Raw genomic sequence first — 22,652 nt, forward strand, 5'->3', positions numbered from 1 at the left:
ATAGTGCAAAGCCGATTTGTTGTATATATTGTATTCGACGTAAGTTGGTGAGAAACGAAAGCGCACAATTAAACGCTATATCAGGATGCACTAAAAAAACGACTGGAATCAAAATCAGTGAACGAACAATTCAATCTTACTTTGGTTCAGCAGTGAAGTGAAATGCTGTCTCAAATTTAAAATATATTTCAATTTAAACATAAAAAAGGCGTAAACAATCATTGTTCAAAAATTTATGAGTGTGTTGTAGTATTTTCGTTGGCCTTGTGTGATTGCGTCTACAGTTCTACCACAGCATAATAACCGCTGTACTATATAAGATACATGTTTGTGTAGGATTCCCGCACGACAAAGTAAATTTACAAATCGCGGGTATGGGAGTGAACGCCGCATGAATAAATACAACAATCACTTTGGTCTTTCCGCAGAAGTTTGGCGCGCAATAATCACAATTTCTTTTTTGCTGCAATTTGAGGAGTAGAAATGAAGGGAAATTCAAAAATACACGCTAGTGACGACTAAGTTGCTGTTAGGGGTAGGCGTTCCACAAATAGTAATTAAACTATCAGATATAAACGCACTGCGCATTATACCACCAGGTAGCTTTTTTCTAAACTTTAATATGGATGCTGTCGAAAAAAAAAGAAAAAAAAAAAGATAACAAATCGTTTGTGCTGCCATTTTTTTTCAACCGTAAAAGCATTCTAAACATAAAAAACGTCACCGCATTAAAATAGAACCACGCAATAGTCGCATATCAGCGCCGCAAATTACACGGCTCTGGCAGTAGCAAATTAAACGTATGGAAATGTAGCCGGAGACACACGTGGTAACTCACGAATCACTGTCATTTTAGACACACAGAACCCGTTTTCTATGTTGACACAATCCTTGTGGAAAAATTGAAAGCTAAAACTTAAAACTTGTAAAATCTTGTTTCTGCCACCGGGTGAAAAATGTAAAAACAAAAGCGCCGGGGCAAATAAAAACGCAAAGACCGGATTATCTGGCACCATAGGAATATACAGCAGACAAAACGTACAAAATCATAAAAGTAAAAGCTCTGCCGCTTTCAAGCGTGGTTTAAAAAAATCGCGCGTCAACCAGCGGAAAAAAAATTGAACAATAATAGTCTAAACACGCGCAGAACGTAAAATGTGCGGCGACAAACAATGAATAGGTTTCGGATACGAAAGTTTTTCGAGCTAATTAAACACGACGAGACAAGGTTTTTAGCTCTAAAGAGTGCACCAAATGTATCGAGTACTTTCGAAAAAAACAAACAGATTTGGCAAAACAACAGACCGTTGTTAAACCGGTCATAACACAAACAGTTACTTGTCACGAATTTTTTCGCCAAGGCACTACACGTTATAGTACACATTTTAAACAAGGGTGTAAAAAACAATGTGGGATTGGTGGTTCAAAGTATAGCAGCCCTGTAACAGAGCTATATAGTGCAAATCGTTCACATGCAAATTGGAATTTTCGCGGAAACGACAGAAAAACGTACAAGACAATTCAAAAATAGATTTTATTTTTTTAAAGCTCTAATGCCATTTAGGCGTGTGAAAAAAATTCGCAATAAGACTTTCGAAAAATATTCGATCTTTCTCGCTCCCCAATTTCAGCAAAAATATACGCTACATAGCGCCCTCAATCGGAGCGCGGGGCAGAGTTCGAAGTAAAATACTGGTGGAGAAAACACCGAGATAAAAAAGCAAAAAAACGCCGTTAATCTCAACAAAGTACGCGGACTTTTATCAGTATGTTGGTCCGTAAAGCGAAAATCGCACAATTTTGCTGCTAAACCAGATTAATAAAATACGATATGCGTATAAAACAGTTGGCCATCACAGAGCTGGATTCAAAGGGTAAAATCAACCGACGAGCACTTGAAAATCCACGGGAAGAAACAAAACGAAACCGTTTGTCTTTTTTTTTTCTACTTCACTACTTTTTTTGGAGGCGGGGTCGCGGAAATGGTGGTTCCCCTGGGGAGTTTCCCGCTCTTAACGCCATCTCAGGTGTAGTTCTTTGGGCTGGAGCGGGTTCCGTACACTCTGGGGCTAGAGTGACTGAAAAAAATCAAAAATCAAAGCGTTAAGGATTGTCGATGCTGTCTGGAATGCTGACAAATATTACTACTTTTAAAAGTTTGTCACGGTTTAAAACTAACTAAATAAGATAAATAATTTTGCCTTGTAATAATTTTAATTGACAATAAGGTAATGGCAACCAGGATTGTTTTTGCACAACTCTTCTGCGAGAAACGCAGACATTTATTTTTATAGATAAACGTGGACCTTTGGGTTTTGTGCGGAATAAGGTTCGGTTATTAGTTAATAACAAAACAGTTGGGTTCGTTATCAGTCAAAAATCAAAAAAAAATTCAACATTGATTTCTATAAGCTTGGAATTTCAATCACACCAATAACGGTTAAAGTCGTCATGCAAAAATCAACAAATCACGTAAAAATAAAGCTACATCCAAACCAAACCAAGCAAAATAAAAAGCATGCAGCAAAAGCAAACAATAATTCTGTGGAATAACCAAACAGTACAATGAGCAAACTGACAAATCCCTGAACGAGCATCTCAGTATGTGTTGTACGAGTTCGTGTAAAATAATACACGCCTCTAAACCTTGCTTTGGGTCTTTCTACAGGCACATCTTTCGATCGGTTTTATACCTTAAATGGTAGTTTTAAAAAGGAAACGGCAAAACTTTTACGCATTTTCAACGGAGTTATTTAAACCTCTTTTAGTAAAACACACTAGAAAACTTTAACCCACTGAAGCACTCACACATTGACTGCGATTTTTCCAACTAGAAACTGTATTCTTCAGTTTGACAGAACTACTTTCCTTTGCAAAACAAAAAAATCGCTAAGAAAAACCCACAACTCTTAACCTACTAACAGCTCAAAAAAATCAAAACTTAGGCAAAAAAACACAAATCCCACCTGTCTGTAAAAAGTTCAAAAGTCAAACGCAATAAAAGACGATAAAATATGTAACTACACTTCACGGCGCCGTCTAGCGGTGGGACTCACAGGCTGCGACCGCGTCATGTACTTGAGACTTGATCCCTGCAAGCTGAGCTGTTCCCTCGCGGACGCGCCAACAGCTTGGTACCTCGGTCTCTCCTCGTGCCGGTACGCAAAGTGACCCGCAGTGACGTCACGCTGCTCACCGGGGCGTGACTTGGCCGAGTATGACGTAACAGTGTACTCGTTGTTGTCGCGGGCGCGCTGCCGGAAGGAGTACGCCGACGAGCCGGCGGGAATGTTATGTCGGTCGTGGCGCGCCGAGGAGCCTCCCACTCCGCTGCTCCTTTCGGAGGAGGAAGAGTCGAGCAAGCTGTTGAGCGTTGGGTAGCTGGGAAGGCGCCAGGGTCAGAGTAGGGTCGTTTTTTTAAGGTAATTGTGGGTTTAAGCGTTGGATTTGGATGAATAGAGAGACGCTTCTGTCGTTTAGTATTTGGCGACTGAGCATACTTTGAAAAGGGAATTCGAATGATGGCTATTAAGGACTTATTGGGTTATGGTGAAATGTGAAAGGATTCGACGTACGTTTGGTTAATTATTGAAAGCTTTGTAATTTTTTGTTGTAAAAATTTATAATTATCCGACCGCGCTTTCTCGCCGAGTTTAGCTTCTATAGCTACCAGACTTTTAAGTGGCCAAGGATAAGGCCTATAGACACAGGGTTAAACGGTGAAGGGATTTTACTTTTTATGCTTGATTTTAACTGCAAGTAGGTTGTTTTAAAGATATTGAATAACGCTTGGGTTCGAATAAAGCAATTAAGATGTAAGTTTTGCGTTTTATTTATTTAGCTAACGATTAGGTTTGTGTGTCTCTACCGGTTTTACACTTTGAGTGTTGAATTAGCCTGTGTTTGTGATTTGTGAACAAAAACTATTCAGTGCAAATCAAACGTGTAATAACAGTGGTGGAAACCAAGGTATTACGGTACACTAGATTTCCACACTGGCTCCAATTAGTTTTACGTGACAATATTTCGGTAAAGGATTAAATTTGAATGGTTGAGATCGGTCCAAATTGAACTTGGATATAGTTTTTAGGTGTGTGATTTGCAAACAAGCAAAAGGTTTTAATGTTGAGCTACTGGATGGTGGTGTACTACATGGAAGTGCAACCTATTTCCGACCTAAGTTGATGGATTTGAAATGCCCGGGTTAAAAAAATCAAATTAAAGCTGAGAAGCTACGAATAAAACATTATTACTGAAAATGAGTTATTCTGGTATTTATTTTTCAACAAACTTATTTTCAGTATATACTGTGTGGTAGCAAAACCATAAAACGTTATCTAAAAGATGCTCCACTGTTTAAAGGTTTAATAAAACCTATAAAGTTATCGTAAAAGGAGCTGTTGGGCTTTTTGCCCATTTTTGACGTAAAAACGTGCAATCTACGGCATAAATCAACATGCAAACATGCGTTTATCGTGCGCAGTAAATACGTGCATATAAGTTAGGTAAATACGTGCATATAAGTTAGGTAAATACGTGCATATAAGTTAGGTTAACAAGGAACGTGTTAAAACATGCAAAACAAGTATAAACGACATGTACACAATGTACTTTGTAATTGAGCACCCAAGTGCCATTTTTAACCTATTTTTTCCAAAATAACGGATTTAAACCTTAAAAAACTCACCTCTTGGCGTTCAGGCTTGCGCTGTTCGACCTAGTCCTACTGCGGGTCTGCACCCCCTGACCGCTCCCCCCGTGGGTCGTCGCGTACTTTGAGGTTTTAAGGGGGGCCGCCATCCCCTGTGGGTCAGCCAGGGCGTCGTGCGATGCGCGGAGAGCTCCGCTGGTGTAGTTGGACGCGGATGAATATCTGTTGGTGCGCGTCGCGGGTTGGGAGGGTGAGCGAGAGTGGGCTCGGGGGTCGTCAACCCTGGGGGGAAATATCGATTGTTTACGTCATAATGATTGAATGTTATCGGTTATATTCGATGATTGTGTGTTGGTGCTTTGTCGTTAATACGAGCCTAATTTTTTTAGTAAAAAACACCAGAATTATTTCCTCTTTTCTAATATTGAACGTTTATTTCTCAAAAAAAAAATGTTTCTGGAAAATATTAGAAATTTGGCATTTATGTCTGGCAGTAAAAATATTAATTTTGTTTTTGTTCGACAATTATGAGATTTCAACTTTTTTTTAATGTTAATTAAAATTTTGCCATTTAATTATTTAAATATTTTAAACTTCTTTTAAATTGTTACACTTTTAAAAGGAATTAAAACTATTAGAGGACGAAAATAGCGACTCTGTAACCAAAAACTGCCAAGGTTTTTTTTTATTATTCGGGAACGTAGTTTAGAGAGTAGGAAATGAAACTCAGCATATTAACGACAAGGTATATAAACTTTTTTTCAATGACGATGTAAAATAATTACACAGCGAGGTAAATAGTATGACGGTATAACAATTTACAGTTCTACACTTATCATCAAGCCAAAAAATTATCTTTTAAATTACGAGTGACACTAGAGATTTGTTATATACACATTTTACCAGCAGATGTTTTTAAGGTTTTTGTGAAATTAAAATATAAAACGGGACACAACTCCATGTTCACTTACTTTAGCACTCCTGTAGTAGCCGACCTGGGGTGCCTTCTTGCTTTGGCCATCCTTAGTCGGTCTCCTTGCGACAAACCAGTAGTCCCAGATCGACTACGAGTTGTTACTCCATGATCCTGTCAATTAAAATAGAACATTACGTTTTGGTGGTGGCCGTATTAGTCTAGTTTTACTATTACTTGTTTAAAAACTATTAGTTCCAACGTTTAAAATGCTTAACCTGGAAAATGAGTTTTGGTACACAGTTATTTTCGAATCGACATCCAACTTAAGAAGACCAATATGGCGAATATACTAAGCGTGAATATTTATCGGTGTCATAAAAACATTATTGAAATGTGGTGAACTTGTGCTATGTGCAGCTTTAATGAAAAAAATAATCAAAAAACACCAACGATAAAAACGCGATATTCTAAACTCTTAGTATGCTCGTTTATTCCCTTAACTTCCATAAATGTATAGGACTAACGAAGCCCATTTAAACCCGTCGACAACAGGTCACGGTTAAGGCGGAATTAGGCGTCAATCAAAACGCTTAAGTATACAAAGCTTTCTGTGGGCCATTTGGCAAGTTTAAAGGCAGCAGTTCATCGTGAATTGTTGCTACAAGCGCTGTTTATAAAAGGACATTTGTGCTGCGATCTGAAAAGGTCGCATACCTACAACGCCTTGTAATGATGACAAAAGCCTGGCATGTGCTACTGGACTTGAGCTACATTTTAACTTGATGTCACGTTGAAATATCGACATAAGAAAATTTAAAGGCCAACACAATGGGACTTTGACAACACTGCGGTATCAGAAAAAAGTACAATCGTCTTGCAAGAGTGCTTCTCAATCAAAATACCAAGAGTAGGCCGCAAAATAAAAGCAATAGTCCCAATTTTTGAAAATACTTTCAACCAGTGACTAAAATGGTCTTAACATTTTAGTGGTCTCTCAAAAATTCACCCATCTATATTAAACAGCTATTGTTATTCTTACACACTTATGAAAATAGTTTTGGTCTTAAAAATTTCTTGGCAGTCACCAAGGTCAATTAAAAAAAAAAAAAACTATCCGCGACTACGAAAGACGCCACGATAAGAATTTATTTAAAAGTTTTTTTATATATATATATTTTTTTAATTTCTTACACCACAAAACGTTCGTTAACCAAACAGTTCGGATTTTCTGAAAAAAAATATTTTTACAAATTTAAATCAACCACCATTGTTACCTTTTGTTTGTCAACAATCGAAAACAAAGTGGATCCATTCTCGGTTCTGTCGTCACCGGCACCTACGTCATCACTGTTATTGTTGCGATCGCGGATCGTGATGTCATCGATGTCTGACGTCACGCGTCGCATGGCCGACGAGCGGTGCCCGTTGCCACGGATACGGTTCTGGTTGAGTTCGGCCCGCTGGATGTCGCCCTGAACCCACATGCTGTGCTGCTTCCTGTTTATAGGGGGAGAGAGGGGAGAAAATAGTAAATTTTGGGGGTGCAAGAAATAAGCAGGCAATTGTGAGGTAAAGAGCGTTGGAAGCTTGAAAGCAATTCGTCAGACATCTGCTTTATAGGTTTTTAAAGCAAGTCCAACGTAACTTGTTGATAGATGAAAAAAATCACTCTGAAATAAAACTAGAAATAAATCGCACGGGGAAAATCGGGTTTAGGGAGTGCAAGCAAATGTTTGATGGATTTAGGGGGACCAAATCGGTTATTTTTCGGGGGGGTGTGGGTGTAAGCATTGAATTGGCACAACGAAACGCAGAGTATCAAGTATAAATACAAAATTAGTAAACAGCAAAGCTTACCACACCAACAACAAAAACTGCCACTTACTCTTCGAGGTAGTGCTGCTGAGGTCCGATGATGGAACCTGGTCTTGAGATGCGAATCCATGCGATGCACTCTGCTGCCGTGAAGCGGTAGTGCTTCATCATGTAGCAAGCTATCAAGGTACCGGTGCGACCCAGGCCAGCTGTGGATGGAAACAAGCGTTAACACACGGTTTTAGCGACTATACTATTGGCATACTTAGGTCGCAACCCATAGTTGTTAAAGCTTTCTCAAAAATGATAACATTTTAACGGAGGCCACAGGAAAATTTATTAAGTATTATTTTCGTTTTTGATAATCGATAATATTTATGGCGTTTAACTAAACCATAAATAGATGTGGCAACCAAAGGCGGTTGACATATTTTTTCGTTATTGAGAAAGCGATAACTTTTATGCTGTTTTTTTTTACTATCCACTTAGTTACTTGTCAACGGAGCAAGTGGTTGTTATAAACAGTTTCTTTTTTTTGCAGTCTAGATGCAGGTTTCTGAATAGGCCCTTTACTGGTACAATAAAATGTATATCCAGCCCGCTATTGTCAATCCTTACAGTTATTCAGCCTTTTGTAAAAAGTTAGATGACGCCTGGTCTGGAGAAATCTAGATCAACACGTTCAGGTCGTTTAACCTTGTTCCTTCCTGTTCTTGTGAAATTTTTGAAACTTTTGTAAACGTATTTGAACTTAGGTGTGTAATACAAGCGCTACAAATGTAAGACGTTGTTTACTGGTGTGGCGAGATATATACTCATGTATATGGCAAAATAGTTAACACTGTATTCGCCTTTGACTGTGGTCAATAGACAAAAACAGCAACAACAGACTGGTGTTTACTGGGTATTTTATCCGGCTGATGGGCAGTAAAAAGACGTAAACATGGTAAAAAACGCCTGCTGTCTTTAAGCGATCATTTCGGTATCACACAGAAGTTTACAAATAATAAAGTGGCGTTAAAAAAATCGAGAATTGATCATAATTTCATGGTTAACTGTATTTTTTTTAAAGTGCTATGCATTGCCTAAAGTAGGGGGGGGGAAGATACCAAAACCTCGTCAAAAACGCGGTTCTCAGTTTGAAAGGGCTGTATAAACTTAGGGAATGCAACAACACCACGGTCAAATAAACAACCACTAGCAAACTATTTAACGTGGTGCTGTTGCATTCCCTGATGAAGGCAACCTGTTTAGCTAGCCAAAACGTTGGATTAAACAATAAAGTGCCGGAATAGCTTTATTTTTTAGCATACCATGTCTGTCTGGTACGTCAGCATATTTATTGCAAGCTTTTTTGACATTGTGGATCCATAAAACATCGTAAAATTCAAATATAATCAAAGAAGAATGCTTTAGGCGAAGCTGAACACAGAACACAAGGAAACGTTAAACAGCGGGTAGCAAGCTAAAATATCTCTTACAGCTGGCACAACAGCAGGTGCTATCTTACACGATAGTAAACCCTATTTGATTAAATGCCCTAATACGCCGATTGCCCACTATAGCACGATGGTCGATGGCTTACAAAAATCAAGTCATTTTATATTTCCGTTTAATACATTTAACTAAAATAAAACACCACGAATTGACTCGAAACAAAGCTATTTTTATAGGACTTCAAATTATTATCTAGTGCAGTAGTTTGTAAATTGTGGTTAATAATATCAACAAAAGGATAATTTGGCGTTTTTAGGGAAGTGACTGTGACGTTAAGACCAGAAAAAGGTAGTAGAAGCCCTACGGTTTTGCATTATTCGTTGAAAAATGCAGCTAATTAATTCATTTTCAATTTTAATATTTATATGTATTGTTGATCGTAGCCGATAAAATTTGCTTTTTAAAGGGTGAAAAAGTCCATCTCAAAGGTAACGAAACTTGAAAAAACAAACACTAAATGTTTTGGGAACTAGACAGGTTTTATGTATAAAAAACATCGCCTAGTGTTGGACAAACCCAAACAGCCTTGGTGGGTCGCATTTACTTTCAAGGATTCGAAACCGCATTTCGCCAAGGAAGGGTTTGGCATGGAAGTTAATCTCACTGCACCTCGATATATGAGATAGGTGTGTTTTAATAACAATCACCCTACTGTGTCTGTCACAACTGAGCATATCTTGAGCTTGGACAGCATTACGGGGACTATAGTTAAATCGATTCAATGCATTGTTTCGTATTTAAAAGTGGAACCATACCACATTGATTGTTTGATGAAATTATATATTTTTCTATGAAGCTAATATTTCTTTTTATACTGAATAAAGATAAATTATTTATGTAAAGGAGAAAAAAGGGTCAAAATGTTTCATCTTTTCCGCCAATAATACATAAAGTCCCATAACAAAGCAGCCTGCAAAAAAAGCCAAATTCATCAATTATTATGCTAGTTTAGGGATTATATAAACAGAACTTTTACGTGATATCATCCACTGCGAATACTCATGTAAAACACACACACACACAAACTTTCAACCACTTTTCCAGATATTTCAATTACACGAAAAACCATTTGTAAAATGTTTAGCATTCTAGGAATGTGTTCAAAGTTGACGAAATTTTTCAACGCAAAAAATAAATAAAGTTTTTGGAATTCCAGTGACGCTTGGTCACTCAGCAATACAATGGAACGTCAAATAGATAACAACCCAATGCGGTCTTATCGCGCTGAAACTTTCACAGCGTTGCCATCAGCTCTCGTACAAACACACATCACGATTTTGGGGAGGGCTACAACAATACGAGCGTGCCTTTGCGAATAAGCAACGCTCGGCGGAATTTTCGACCAGCTCATCAAAGGCAATTTTACTTCGTTTTTACATCTCTCTATTGCGATAATGAGAGAAATTCAGGTAAAAAACGAAAGTACAATTTTATTTTCGTGAAATTTAAAATCTTTTTAAAAACTAAGGGAAAACCTAGAATACTCAAATTGATGTGGAGCATAATGGTTGTAGGTTGTAGTAAGACGTAGTAACAATATAAAATTCTTACTATGTTGAAAGTTCATAAAAAGATCTCCGAAACGTTCAAAATGATACCTTCTTCCGTATGGGCTTTAAAATTGATGTGTTTTTAAAAAATCTCCTATTTTTCCAAAGTAAGGGAAAATGTAATGAAGACGAAAAAATAGGGCGAAATAAACACACATTAAAAAACAAATATCTAATCGTGATTTGCTGATAAATAAATTGATTTCCAAATTGTGAAAGTGGAAAAAAAGTAGGCCGGTTGTTTTTATAGGGTCTATCTTCTTCCACCAATTTTCCCAAAGTACGATTTACACGGGGATATCTTTCGCTTTACAAAGCACAATTTTGTTCGTTTTGCGTCACATTTCCAACCTCAGATGCGGTTGCCATGGGCACCAGAAATGCACCCGCTGTGCCAATAAACAACAAGCGGCAAGTGTGACGTCAGAACGGATGTAGTTACACGTTCGTACAAGCCAAAATATTACTCCTCGTCCAAAAACACGCGTCACAGAGTAATGAGCGTGCAAACATAGGTCGAAAGAAAATGCCTTTATTGGCCCATTTCAACAACCGCATGGCCCGTTTATTTACTGTGTCCTTATAAGTTCTTTTTCATCCGTAGGCTATTGCATTATTAGTTTGCTTTACTGCAGTAAAACTCGTTCAGGTAAAACAAAATGATTAAACGCATGTAAAAATCGACTACATTTTTACTCGCCTTGTCATTCTTACACAGCAATCCTTACTTAACTTTTTTTGTTAAACCTTGGAAGGCTTTAGGTTACATTATTATCTTAGGGTAGATCTCGAACGAATTCGGGATTGCTTAAATAATGGCGTGGACAAACCACAAAGAAAACACTTTATTGTTAGGGTGGAATAACAAGGGTAAACTACAACCACGTATATCAACCGTTAGGGTGGGATTTACACTTGTTGTGCTGAGCAGAAAACAGTATATATTTTAAGATGATAAGTCACTGAAACAGAACTAATTCCCTCCTATACAATTTGCAGTTTACTGTTGCCAAACTAGCACAAACAGGTTGTAAAATAGGAACCCTGCTGATTTTAAAGGGGCCGAGAAATGACCAATTATTATTCCCTTCCTACAAAACTCTAGGCGCCCTGTGGTGAAAACATCGTCATATATTGGCGATTTTGAGAAAGTGATTATCGGTGTTTCGCCAGGGGTTGGCGGCCCGGAGCCGGTCCCGCCGTGCCCTAACCTGTCCCCCTGGCCTTCAAAGCCCCTCTGTTTGTTTAAGCGCGCGCAACAATCGCCTTGGTGACGTCACAGCGGTGCTAGTGTGACAAAAGCGACGCGGCGTCGGCGATGGCAATTATTAACGCGAGTATCGGCGCGTTTTAAAGCCAAACAAATCAGGATTTTGCGGCGCCTCTATCTGGAATACTGGAGTATGTGTTGAGGTCGATTTTACGTTGTCACCTGCGCTAGGCCAGCGCTTCTCAAGTGGCAACTAAGCACCATTTGTTTCGAAGCCATAACCTGTTTGAAAGTACAATTTTGATTTACGTGAATTGGTATAACGAAGTAAAAATATCAAAGCCTATAGAGAAGTTGGTTTAAACTTTTAACTTTTAGGCTTTTGATATTCTTACTACGTATTACTTTACTACAATCTCCAACAATTAAGCTGCAAAGTGATTGGTACAGGAGTTGACGTTTTTGCTAATTCCTGAACACCGCATACATTGTCCATGCTAAACATGAAACGGTTTTCCATATCGGATAAAATAGCATTCGTTAGTTTAGTTCAGATTAAAACTGGGCTGCTAGGTTAAACAGTCTGTAAAGTAAGTCGCGACTAAAAAACGGTTAAGATGCAGAGCGTAAGTCTCCCCGTATATTCCCGAAAACATGGGGATTATATGGCGCGTTTCGGCTTTTGTTCGTTAAGCTCATGCCGCTATCGCTTTAAATGACGGGGTTACGATAGGAAATCGAAAGATGCAATTTGTGGCGTACAAAACCAAACCGCTGCTCTATTAAACCTGTACCTCGTATCGGCACTTTGAGTAAAAAATTCATTTCGGTTCGTGCGTTTTAGACCGTTAGAAATGCCCTTGCCAATTGTTTTGGCGGTTAAGCAGTAAAATGTAAACGACGATGCTTTATACTGTTAAATTTTTTTCCATTTCAAACAATAGTAGGATGTATTTATCATTGTATATGTGCCTCCCTTCAGTATTAAACTTGGAAAAAGATTGCGGTTTATTTTTGTTAAATCAGGCTTGCATAAGGCCCACGCAATCATCATTAAAACAAAATTATGACCTTTTTCGACTATTTCTTTGATTTTAAATTGAAGTGCGGACTAGCTTTTGGATTGTATGGTTTTACAAATAAGACATTGATAATACGTTTCTTCTAAGGTTAAGGAAAGCTGGTTTAATTTTCTCTATTATTTAATACCGCATTGTATAAATATTACAAAGGCTATACAACGTTAAATATACGAAAAAATATATTCTTTTAGTGGTCAGTGTGTCATATTTATTATGTGCAAATATATTAAGCCATGTTAAAACAATTTGAAAAACACATATTTTTAACAGTGAATTTAACATCATGTGCATACAACAGCTAACCCATCGCTCTTATTAAGGCTATTGAAATCTGTTAGTTTTGTTGCGTTAAACTGAGTACACGAACACAAGCACACACACACAGTAAAATTAAAGGAACTGATACAAAGGCTTCTGAGTTGGGGATCAACAAATATACTCAAGGCTCGCACTATTGAAAAAACGGCGCAAGAAAAGTTTCACTGGAATTAAACAATTGTAACTAAGTGCGTGGGATGAAAGCGGAAATAGAGGAACGTGACATTTCAAAGGGCGTTTTTTCTACTATTAGAAGTGGACAAACAGTTGCGGGTGCGAATTGAAAAGGTATGTCCACACCACTTCGCTCTGTATAAGAATCTGAGTGTAGCACAACTTTAAATTTCAATCATGCACAAAAACTACGTGTGGTATTGTTGAATGAATTATATCTATTTTTATAAGCTGGGTCAATTTTTTTTAATCGGGAACTGTACTTTTTCTAGTCACCAACGGTTTGCAAAAGTTTTGCCTTAAACTTAAAAGAAACGTACCTTCGCAATGCATGGGTTTACTAAAACATACAGCAGGACTTTTTACGTATTAGTTGGCTTACAAAACTCAGTAAATACTCTAGCATAGACTTGGACTAAACGTACCTTTGCAATGCACGGCTACACCGCAGTCGTTACTCTCGCAAATGTCCAGGAAGCGTTTGAGGATGGCATCTGATGGAGTGCTCCCGTCCACGAAAAAGAGGTCGTGGTGGTCGAACCCCGCATCCTGGTCGAGGAAGAAAATACGGGGTTAGGCGAGTAAATACAAGGCTTGGCTGTTGCTGGTCAAAAAGGTGTTGGCCTTGGAGTCTTGGACACTGTTTATGTTAAGTCAGGTGGCACTGTTAAACGACCCATTGTATTGTAATGGTGACAAGATTTCACACAATCGTATACTTAATGAGGTAAAAGAATAAATCTTGTTAATTTTACAGTTTGTCGTTTAAGAGTGTAACCTGATTTTGACTTTTATTCCTTTTTTCCTTGCTTATTTATAGAAATAAAACTTAATAATGAAACTGCGGTGAATAAATAAGTTTTGTTCTCAACTTCAATTGATCGTATACGGACTATATAGGCGAAAAATGAAAACAAGGCAAATAGCTTAAATATAAAAAAAAAAATTTAAGCTAGAAACAGCGTTAAAATAATTATCTCATCGCAAACGAGTTGGTGTCAACAACTGAATCGCAGAAACGCATGTTCCCAACAAAGCAAACATAAAACGTGGATTGCATTCTCGCCTAAATCCGTTGCCTTTTAAATATTCGCCCGTAGTCGGCACCAGGCAAGGTAAATATTAACCAGGTTGTACGAAGGCGCCCTACTTAGGGCTTTGTTGTGATAGCACGAGGACTGCTTTAATCTTGAAGGCGATATGAAACCACATCACTTACAATATGGGGATACTTTGCATTGCTTTCCTGATTTTGGTCGGCGTTTGCAATATTACGGCACGTTTATTCCGTTTAGTGTTGACTGTACCATTAAATAGGCACATTTCAGGGTGGTTATCTGCCCTAAAAAAACACTTTAGCTGGATTTAAAGTCACAGGTCATATTAAATGAATACTTGGCTATTTTATCTTGTTTGATCGGTGATTATTGTTTATTTGGTCTAGTGGTGTGAACACTGTAATTCTTAGGTGATTTTTTTTACTCACCCTTGGATATTGGAACTTGCAATCGTTTTAAATGAAAAGGCTTTTCTGTTATATAACTAACAAGTGCTATTGAATAGGCACATTTTAGAGTCATTATCAGGCCCGTAAAACACTCTTTAGAGAGGTTTCAAATAGTAGGCTTTATAATATATACTTTGTTTTGTTGTATTAATTTGGCCAGCGATTACCATTGACAAGGTATTTTGTGTGGTGTGGTCATTGTAGAGTATAAGCATCTGAGAATTTTTTTCATATCTAAGCTTATAATCGTTTGCACATGACCGCATTTTCTTTCTAACTGACTAATGCAAGAGTCCAGTTTAAGCACTAGTTTTCAACATATTTACTGCTTTGCTTGAATGCCGTTGAGTAAAAGCCAGATATACAAGCGATAAAAAGTCGTACAAGCCACATAAAGCGCGTTATGTGACAATTGCATTTGGGTTGCACGTTCACAAGCTTTTTGTGTAGGCAATGGCGACCATGCGCGGATCTGTATTGTAGGTAAAAAATGAATTTCAAAGCCAAATAGGTCCGGTAAATCGACATGATCTTTAAAAATACGTTTTGGTACGCGCTTGTACTTTAAGTGATGATGATACAAGTGCGTATTGGAACGTCCATATACTCGACCTATTTGGCTTGACGTTTATTTTCAAAGTATTGGCTCCTTATGTCAAAGATGTATCATGATTCATTAGTAGCAGATTAAACACATAAATGAAAAAATCTCGTACACCGAAAGCCATCGCAGACTCACCGAATCTGTTGATCATGATGCAAGCACTCTGAGCCCGTGTAGCTCAGTTGGTAGAGCGACGGTCCCGGTGTGACCGGAGGCCGTGAGTTCTAACCTCACTGCAGGCTATTGTATTTCTAGCCCGCACTGCTTGCATCATTGATCAACAAATTCGGTGAGTCTGCGATGGCTTTCGGTGTACTAATTATACGTAAGCCGTAATCGTTGGTCAAAAAGCAGCTTCAGAAGGGCCAGGTCACAGTTGTAAACACACATATGTGTGGGCATGTTCATTGAAAAAATCTTCCCATAAAGCAACAACTATAGTTGCAGTGTTGTCTGTCCCTTCTTACCTGAAACCTCCTCGCGTCATACATCTTCTTGTTGAGTCGCACAATGCATCCGATCCCGTGTTTGCGAAAGTAGGGAAAGTATGCTTCTGGGGCGTGCAGGGGGTAACCTGGTGGGGCAACAAAGGGGTGAAGTTAAACTAGGGGTGTCCAATAATATCAGATCGGCGCCGATACTTATAAAAAATGTCAGTACTCGTACGATAGTAGGATCCCAAACTGATAAAGGCATTTAAATCATGACTTGCGATTCAACAGAACGCTTTTCTACCTTGAAAGGTAAATTTCTCATAAAATTGTGAATCAATATTCGTAGGCCACTAAATTGCTTAACGCAAAAGCATTTTTTTATTTATAATTAACGAGAAAACTTTTTATCAAGTTCGTCTCTTTGACTATAGTAATGACGTCATTTCGTAAATAAAAGTATCATTTTTTGCTTTTAGTAATGAAAGTATCATTTTGTTACTGCGTCGTTGTAAAGCTTTTGTTTGTACACGTTTCACTATCAGGTTTTTATAGTTATATGTTTAGGCTTTTTTTGTACTAAAGGTTTTTACATATCAGTGATTAGCGCTCTCCAACTAAGTTATATAGCAATGAGCAAAACTTAAAACCTGGTTAAGGTACTTTGTGCAACTTCGCCGCCATTGCTGTAAATGTTCCGTGAAAATAAACGTTTTAATTAATAATAGGAAATTAATAGATCAATTGTTCTCAGGCGAACCTCATTAAAAATCTATTTGAAGGGATTACAAAAAGTTTGACGTTTTTTATTGTGACGTCATAGCGACGCAAACGGGGTTTTCTGCGCTGATGGATAAATTACATCGTTTCTAAAAAGGCAGGATGACTGGGCTTTAAACGGTAATTCTACGGTTAAAGTTCACGTTGTGTCCATTTCTAGGAAAGTTGTCACCTTTTTAGTTAGAAGGGCTACGCACAGGAACCGTTTTGTTGGTTTCCTCTGCATACAAATGAAACTTTTCCCTCAAATAAGTTTAATATTTGCCCAAATACTCTATGGACGTTCATATAATAGATGTGTGTGCCTATTTTGGTAAGAACCAATTTTAACCTGGTAGTGCAAACCGGTTTCATATTTTTAATTTGTCAAAATACATTTAAGCCTAATAAGCCAAACCATCATACACGTAAAGGTTTACATCGGCCTGTGCTTGTTAAAAAGGACACAAACCCTTATTAGTTTAAATCCACATTGAGCCGGGAAGTGGAGTGGAAAATGTGAAAAATTTAAGACAGGCTTTAGTTCGTATTTTAACGAGCACCATAAACACAACCTTTAGACAACCTTGCCACAAGATTAAGTTAAACTTTTGAGAAAACAGAAATTGTAAAAAAAATGTTTGCATAAATGGTGTCACTCGCGAGCTACCTTTACAAGGAAGCTAATTATTTATATCATGACAGCAAAATGAGTTGAGTCACTGAACTAACTTGGGGCTTGAATTATTCAACAGGCAATTAGCAACGAATCCCACAAGGCCTCGGCGTGCAAATTACAGTTTTCGATTTTGCACTTGGGGGTCCCCTGAAAGTTACTTATCAAGAAATAAACAACTTCTAGCTTTGCTTTTGACATTAAAAAAGATAAATAAGGCACAAGTCCTACGGTGGGATTCGAACCGACGACCCAACTACTTGTAATTTAACAGGCAATCAGCAACAAGGTTTTGGGCAAATTACCGTTTTCGATTTTGCTTTTGGGATGGGGTCCGCTGAAGGCGAGAAACTTTTTCGGCAAAATCCAGTTAAAGTCCCCATTTTCGACCCTTTCATAATGCTCGTACTCCTCGGGGTCAAAGGTGTCGGGGTCGTAGAAGCGATGGGTCAGGGCCCGGTCGACCGCATGAAGACAATCGAGCAGGGTGAGGTTGTAGGTGCAGGGGCCAAACGATGCATCCCTAAACCATAAGAATGCTATGGTGAACAAACCCTATACCCCAATTAGATAATAAATGTTAAGGTTGTGTATTAACCAAGCTTAGCCAAAATAATACTTATTTAAATAGGTCAAGGATATTTTAATTCATTAAGTTTTAGTACAAACGGTCAGGGAGATTTAGTTACATTACAATACAAAATTAAACAAAAACAAAGTTTACAGGGTTTTACGTTTATTTTCATAAATATTTATTACTTATTTTACAAACCTGAACGGAAGGTACGGAGGACTGCTCCCTGCCACTAGAGGGCGATATGCCTCCTCCGGAGTCCGTTTTAAGTGGATTATCTGTTGGAAGAAAACAAGATTTCAACAATAAGCTTTTGCAGTTGTAAAATCAAGGACAACAAATTTATGTATGTTTGTGTCAAGGAAAATAGAAGAATATTTTAGTTTAAATTTGGAATATCCAATAAAATTGTATTTTATTTTATATGAAGATTAGAAATACTTGACCAACTTCTGTGATATGAGCAACACATCTTAAACGGACTAAAAAACTACTGATAAGGCACTGAAATGATTTAAAAGCATGAGTCTTAGTATGTGATTTACATTAAAAATTCCTGATTAAATCAGATTAGTAAAGTAATGTGGTTTTACATTGTTATAAAGTGGTCCAATACCAGAGCAGGACTAAGCAACCATTGTGTAAAAAAACTTGAACAAACCTGGAAAGCGCCAACAAGAAATGCAGCATTTGCCCTTTTCCTGGCATCAAACGACGTGTAGTGAACAATCTTCTTCTTGGCCAGCGATATTGACTGAAAAATGAAATAGTAAACCCCATGTAACAAAATCAAACAATCAAGTGACAATGCAACATGGTCAGGTTGTAAGGAGGGTGGTACATTTGTTGGTACATAATTGAGCGAAAGTGTGAGCGTCCACAATTACCAGGTGCTACATTGAAGGCAGCAATGTCACTTTCCGGTGACAAATATTGTCACAAAGGGTCAAAGAAAGAAGTATGACGGCGAGTATCAGAATTATATAAAATGTAACAACTCAATATTCTGCACACATATACACATATCGAGTTGTCGGGCAAATAAAAAAATCAGGGAAACATGAGAGAGCCGGGTTGGTGTGTTTGCTTGCCTTTAGCGGCGCTAATAAAGCCTCCACTCAAACTGAACACAGAACAAACAAAAGCCCGCTCCTGGTCGGCCAACAAAGCACAAACTGGGACCGAACAAAGGCAGCACACTTGGCAAGGTTACAACCCCAGCCGTCGGCATCATTCACAAACGAATGGGCGGCTCATTTGCCCGGTTCTGAAGTGAAACAATTTGCGGCTTTGTTGTAACACTAGTCGAAATTGGCTATGATATGCCAAACTACCAGGCGCGATGTTTAAATGAAATCCAATCTGATTTGCTTTTGTTTCGTCAATACCAGGCATTCTCCACAGATGGTTTCTGGCATGCCACCGATGCTCCGAAAATAGCCATGGCTGCAAATAGTCCAAATCTTAATATGGAAACCTTGCTTCGTATTTGATTAAAAAAAACTTCAGGGCAATTTAACAAACCAGCATTTCCAAACAGATTTTAAATTCAGTTACACCATTATTAAAATTTTTTTAAAGAAAATCATTACTTTATAAATCTATCTCCGGTTTATTTAAATTGCAATTGATGTAAAAAATACATATCCCTATCCCTATGACAACAATAATTAATTTTACTCTAAGCTGTTTTTCTGAATTTCTGTTCGAAAGCAACTCATAAACTATAGTTGAAGAAAACAACACCTCTTCGAATTTATTTTCAGAATAGTACCATGTTGGATAAATTTGTAATTAAGCATGCTATGTTGAATAAGTTTTTACTAAAGGAATTAAAATATATCTAGATTGTTCTAAGCAAAAACAGCTTTGTTATAAATAAAAACAAAAAAAATAAACTAAAGCAATATAATTTGCTATATAAACATTGCACCAAACTTGTAGACAAAGAATAAATAAAAACTTTTCTTGTTTTAAAAAACATAATAAACGTAAATAAATGAGGGGGTATAAAAAGGTTTCCCAGTAAACTACCAATAGTGAAAGATAAACAACCTAGATTTCCTTTAAACATAAAAAGGGGAAGGAAGTTTGTGTGTTATCGATCTCCTGCTTCCAACTACAAACTCAAGACCACTTAACATGGGACAAAACCGGGCAGGTCTTATCCACTTTTGATCAGCACAAAAGCCACAAAATTCAGGGCCACAGGCACTTTAAATGCCAAACTGACTGGTCTGAGGGCCTACAAGTAGAGTTAAGGGGCACTGGAAAAAAAATTACCACTGGTTTTGAAGTAATTGTAACAGGGTTTAGCGCATTACTTTGGTATGTATGTGTGTGTGTGATATAGTTGCCGAACAATGCCGGCGCAAGACAAAATCGATACTTTTAAAGTAATCTTGGCACAATTGATTTTGGGTTTAAATATTCATGAGTCCTTCCATTTATCACTTTGTTTAGAGTTCGCTGCTTTACTTCACAGTGAATTATAAATGACACCAAATTCTGAGGTTAGCATAATGAAAAAATTCCACCAAAATGTAGGATTAGCATTTGTTGCTAATCTTACATATAAAAAAAAAATGAATTTGAACATTTATAGATAATACTTACCTTCAACTTTCGGTTCACTTTGCTGCAGTATCGATGTAATTGGGCAAGGTTTAGAGGTCCAAAGTCAGCATAAAAGCTAAAACAATTAATAAACCAAATTTGCATAATCTCATAAAATGATCCGAAGAACATTGGTGACAAAAAATGATAAGCTTCCATAGTGAAATAATGACTTTGGGTACTAACACAAAAAATGAATTTTGAAAAATATTGACTTAAACAAGGGGATCAATGTAATGAAGACATTCTGTTGGAACTGGGTTGTCACACAGTTTTATGAAAAATATCAAAAGACATTAAAAAAAAAGATTTTTTAAAGAAAATTTATAGATTTTGCAAGGATCTTTAATATAATTTGAAAACAATAGAGTAAAATACCATGGTCAACACAATAAAAAATAGTTATCATTGTTTTTTCAACTACAATTACTGAATACATAACTTTAAGCTAAACATAAAATAAATTCACAGAACATATGTTTTTTTATAGACTTTTAAATACACAAACCAAACTTTGTGGCAACCCTATAGAATTTGTACAATAACAGTTCCACACATACAGTGTATACGATCAATACAGCAGCTTACTTTTCATAAATGAGCTCATCATCGACTGAGAAGTAGTGAGTGTGAGTTGTGCTCTTTGGTTTGTTTCTCAGGGTGGCCAGGTAAAATTGATCTGAAAAGTATTGTATTCATTTATACTGAACTTTCCACAATTGTAACTTTTGTCAGATAGACTTTTACATTTCATCCAAGTAAAAACAAATTTAAAAATGCCATATCAAAATTTTCATTGAGCCTAAAAATTTCCTCAGCTTCTAATATTTTACAAGCACAATTAAAAGTCATAATCCCAACTAAAAATATTTTAATACAACAATCAAGAACTTGAGTGAACAATCTGAGCCGAGTACTTAATGGTTCAATAATAATAATAATAATGTGATATCATATAGTTGAACACAGACTACCCTTAGATGACCTTAATGATGTAATGTATAATATCATAATCTTATTACCAAGTGATTAGCCATATAAACCAAGCAAAGAAGTGACATCATACATATCTAGCAATCAAGTAATATTGCTTAATAAGTACATACATTTACATACAACACTTGTTTCTTTAAATTTATAAAAACAACTTTAGCCCTTATTAAAATGTCTAAATGGTGTGGTGAAGAATACAATGGTTTCATGGTAACAGAAATTTTATGCTAAAAATTGCACACTTTTACTATAGATTCAAACGCAGTTTAGATAAAATTTCCAAACCCCGGATTTGGCTGAAATGTAACCAATTATCCAACTAGAAGTATTAAGTTCGACAACAACTAAAGAGCAAGTCCAAATATACAAAAATGTGTGTTCGTACAACCGTCACATACGCTTTGATACCCTTATAAAAATATTTTAACAGTTATTTAAATAAAGCTAAAACCACTTTCATAGATAACCTAAAATTTTAATTTTAATTCAAAGATAAAGAATTAACCAACAGAAAAATCATCAATATATGTCAACCTTTAATAACTTCAGCGGCGCTGACTAAGTCGCTGTCATCGCTGCCGAAGGTATGGTTGTCCCTTCTGGCGAGCGCGGCAGAGGTGATGGTTTCCAAGGCGTCCCTCTTCATTGAGTACTTTGCATTCGACAGTTCGGTTGCAGTAGGCTGCTGTTGATCGGCGATGTGCATATGCTTCAGGGCAGAAGCCAAATACATCGGATTCACAGGGCCTTGCTAACGGGTGAAGGCTCTCGGTTATTAGACTATTAAACGCGACTGTGTGTGTGTGTGTGTGTGGCTTGACAGGACAAAACCAAAAATTGCACAAGTAAAATGTCTATAGCACCAGCAGCAGGCCACACCTATATTTGTCGATTGAAATAAAAAAGTAGCCTTAAAAGTCACTTATTTTGAAATTTGCTTACATTTAATTTGCCAAGCGGAATTCTGTTCTGTTAGCCTTAGCCATGGTGGATTTTTTTGTCCTGCTCTTTCATAAGTCGACTGGGATTAAATCAGGAATTTAATACAAATAAGGAACTAAAAATTAAATAATACCTCTCCTGATGCTGATACTACACTAACTCAAGTCTGTGGGGGGACGCTAGTGTTACCACAACCATGAAACTGCGTGAAATGCTGTAGCAATTTTTTAAACGCAGAACGAAAATGTATATTTACTCCGAACTCCGGTTTAATACGTATTTTTGCAATGTGCTGATTGTAATAAACGGGACAATTTTAAACGTTATAAATGAATTA

At 37.2% G+C, this 22,652-nt stretch overlaps 1 protein-coding gene across 1 annotated transcript; it reads right to left on the minus strand.

Annotated features, from left to right (window-relative positions):
- Nucleotides 1–27: 27 nt before the first annotated feature.
- LOC146163243 (dual specificity protein phosphatase CDC14A-like) lies at nucleotides 28–22,336 on the minus strand. Its single transcript, XM_083382962.1, has 14 exons — nucleotides 21,908–22,336; nucleotides 20,969–21,059; nucleotides 20,381–20,456; nucleotides 18,426–18,518; nucleotides 17,963–18,042; nucleotides 17,496–17,713; nucleotides 15,792–15,898; nucleotides 13,639–13,762; nucleotides 7,453–7,591; nucleotides 6,842–7,064; nucleotides 5,623–5,738; nucleotides 4,688–4,933; nucleotides 3,057–3,381; nucleotides 28–2,078 (listed from the first exon to the last, which is right to left on the minus strand). The coding sequence occupies exons 1-14, from the start codon at nucleotides 22,104–22,106 to the stop codon at nucleotides 2,070–2,072; spliced, it is 2,046 nt and encodes a 681-aa protein (XP_083239088.1). The 5' UTR covers nucleotides 22,107–22,336; the 3' UTR covers nucleotides 28–2,069.
- Between the last annotated feature and the right edge of the window lie 316 nt (nucleotides 22,337–22,652).

This window comes from Ascidiella aspersa, chromosome 2 (genome assembly GCF_963924565.1).
Source record: "Ascidiella aspersa chromosome 2, kaAscAspe10.2, whole genome shotgun sequence".
NCBI classification, from domain to species: Eukaryota; Metazoa; Chordata; class Ascidiacea; order Phlebobranchia; family Ascidiidae; genus Ascidiella; species Ascidiella aspersa.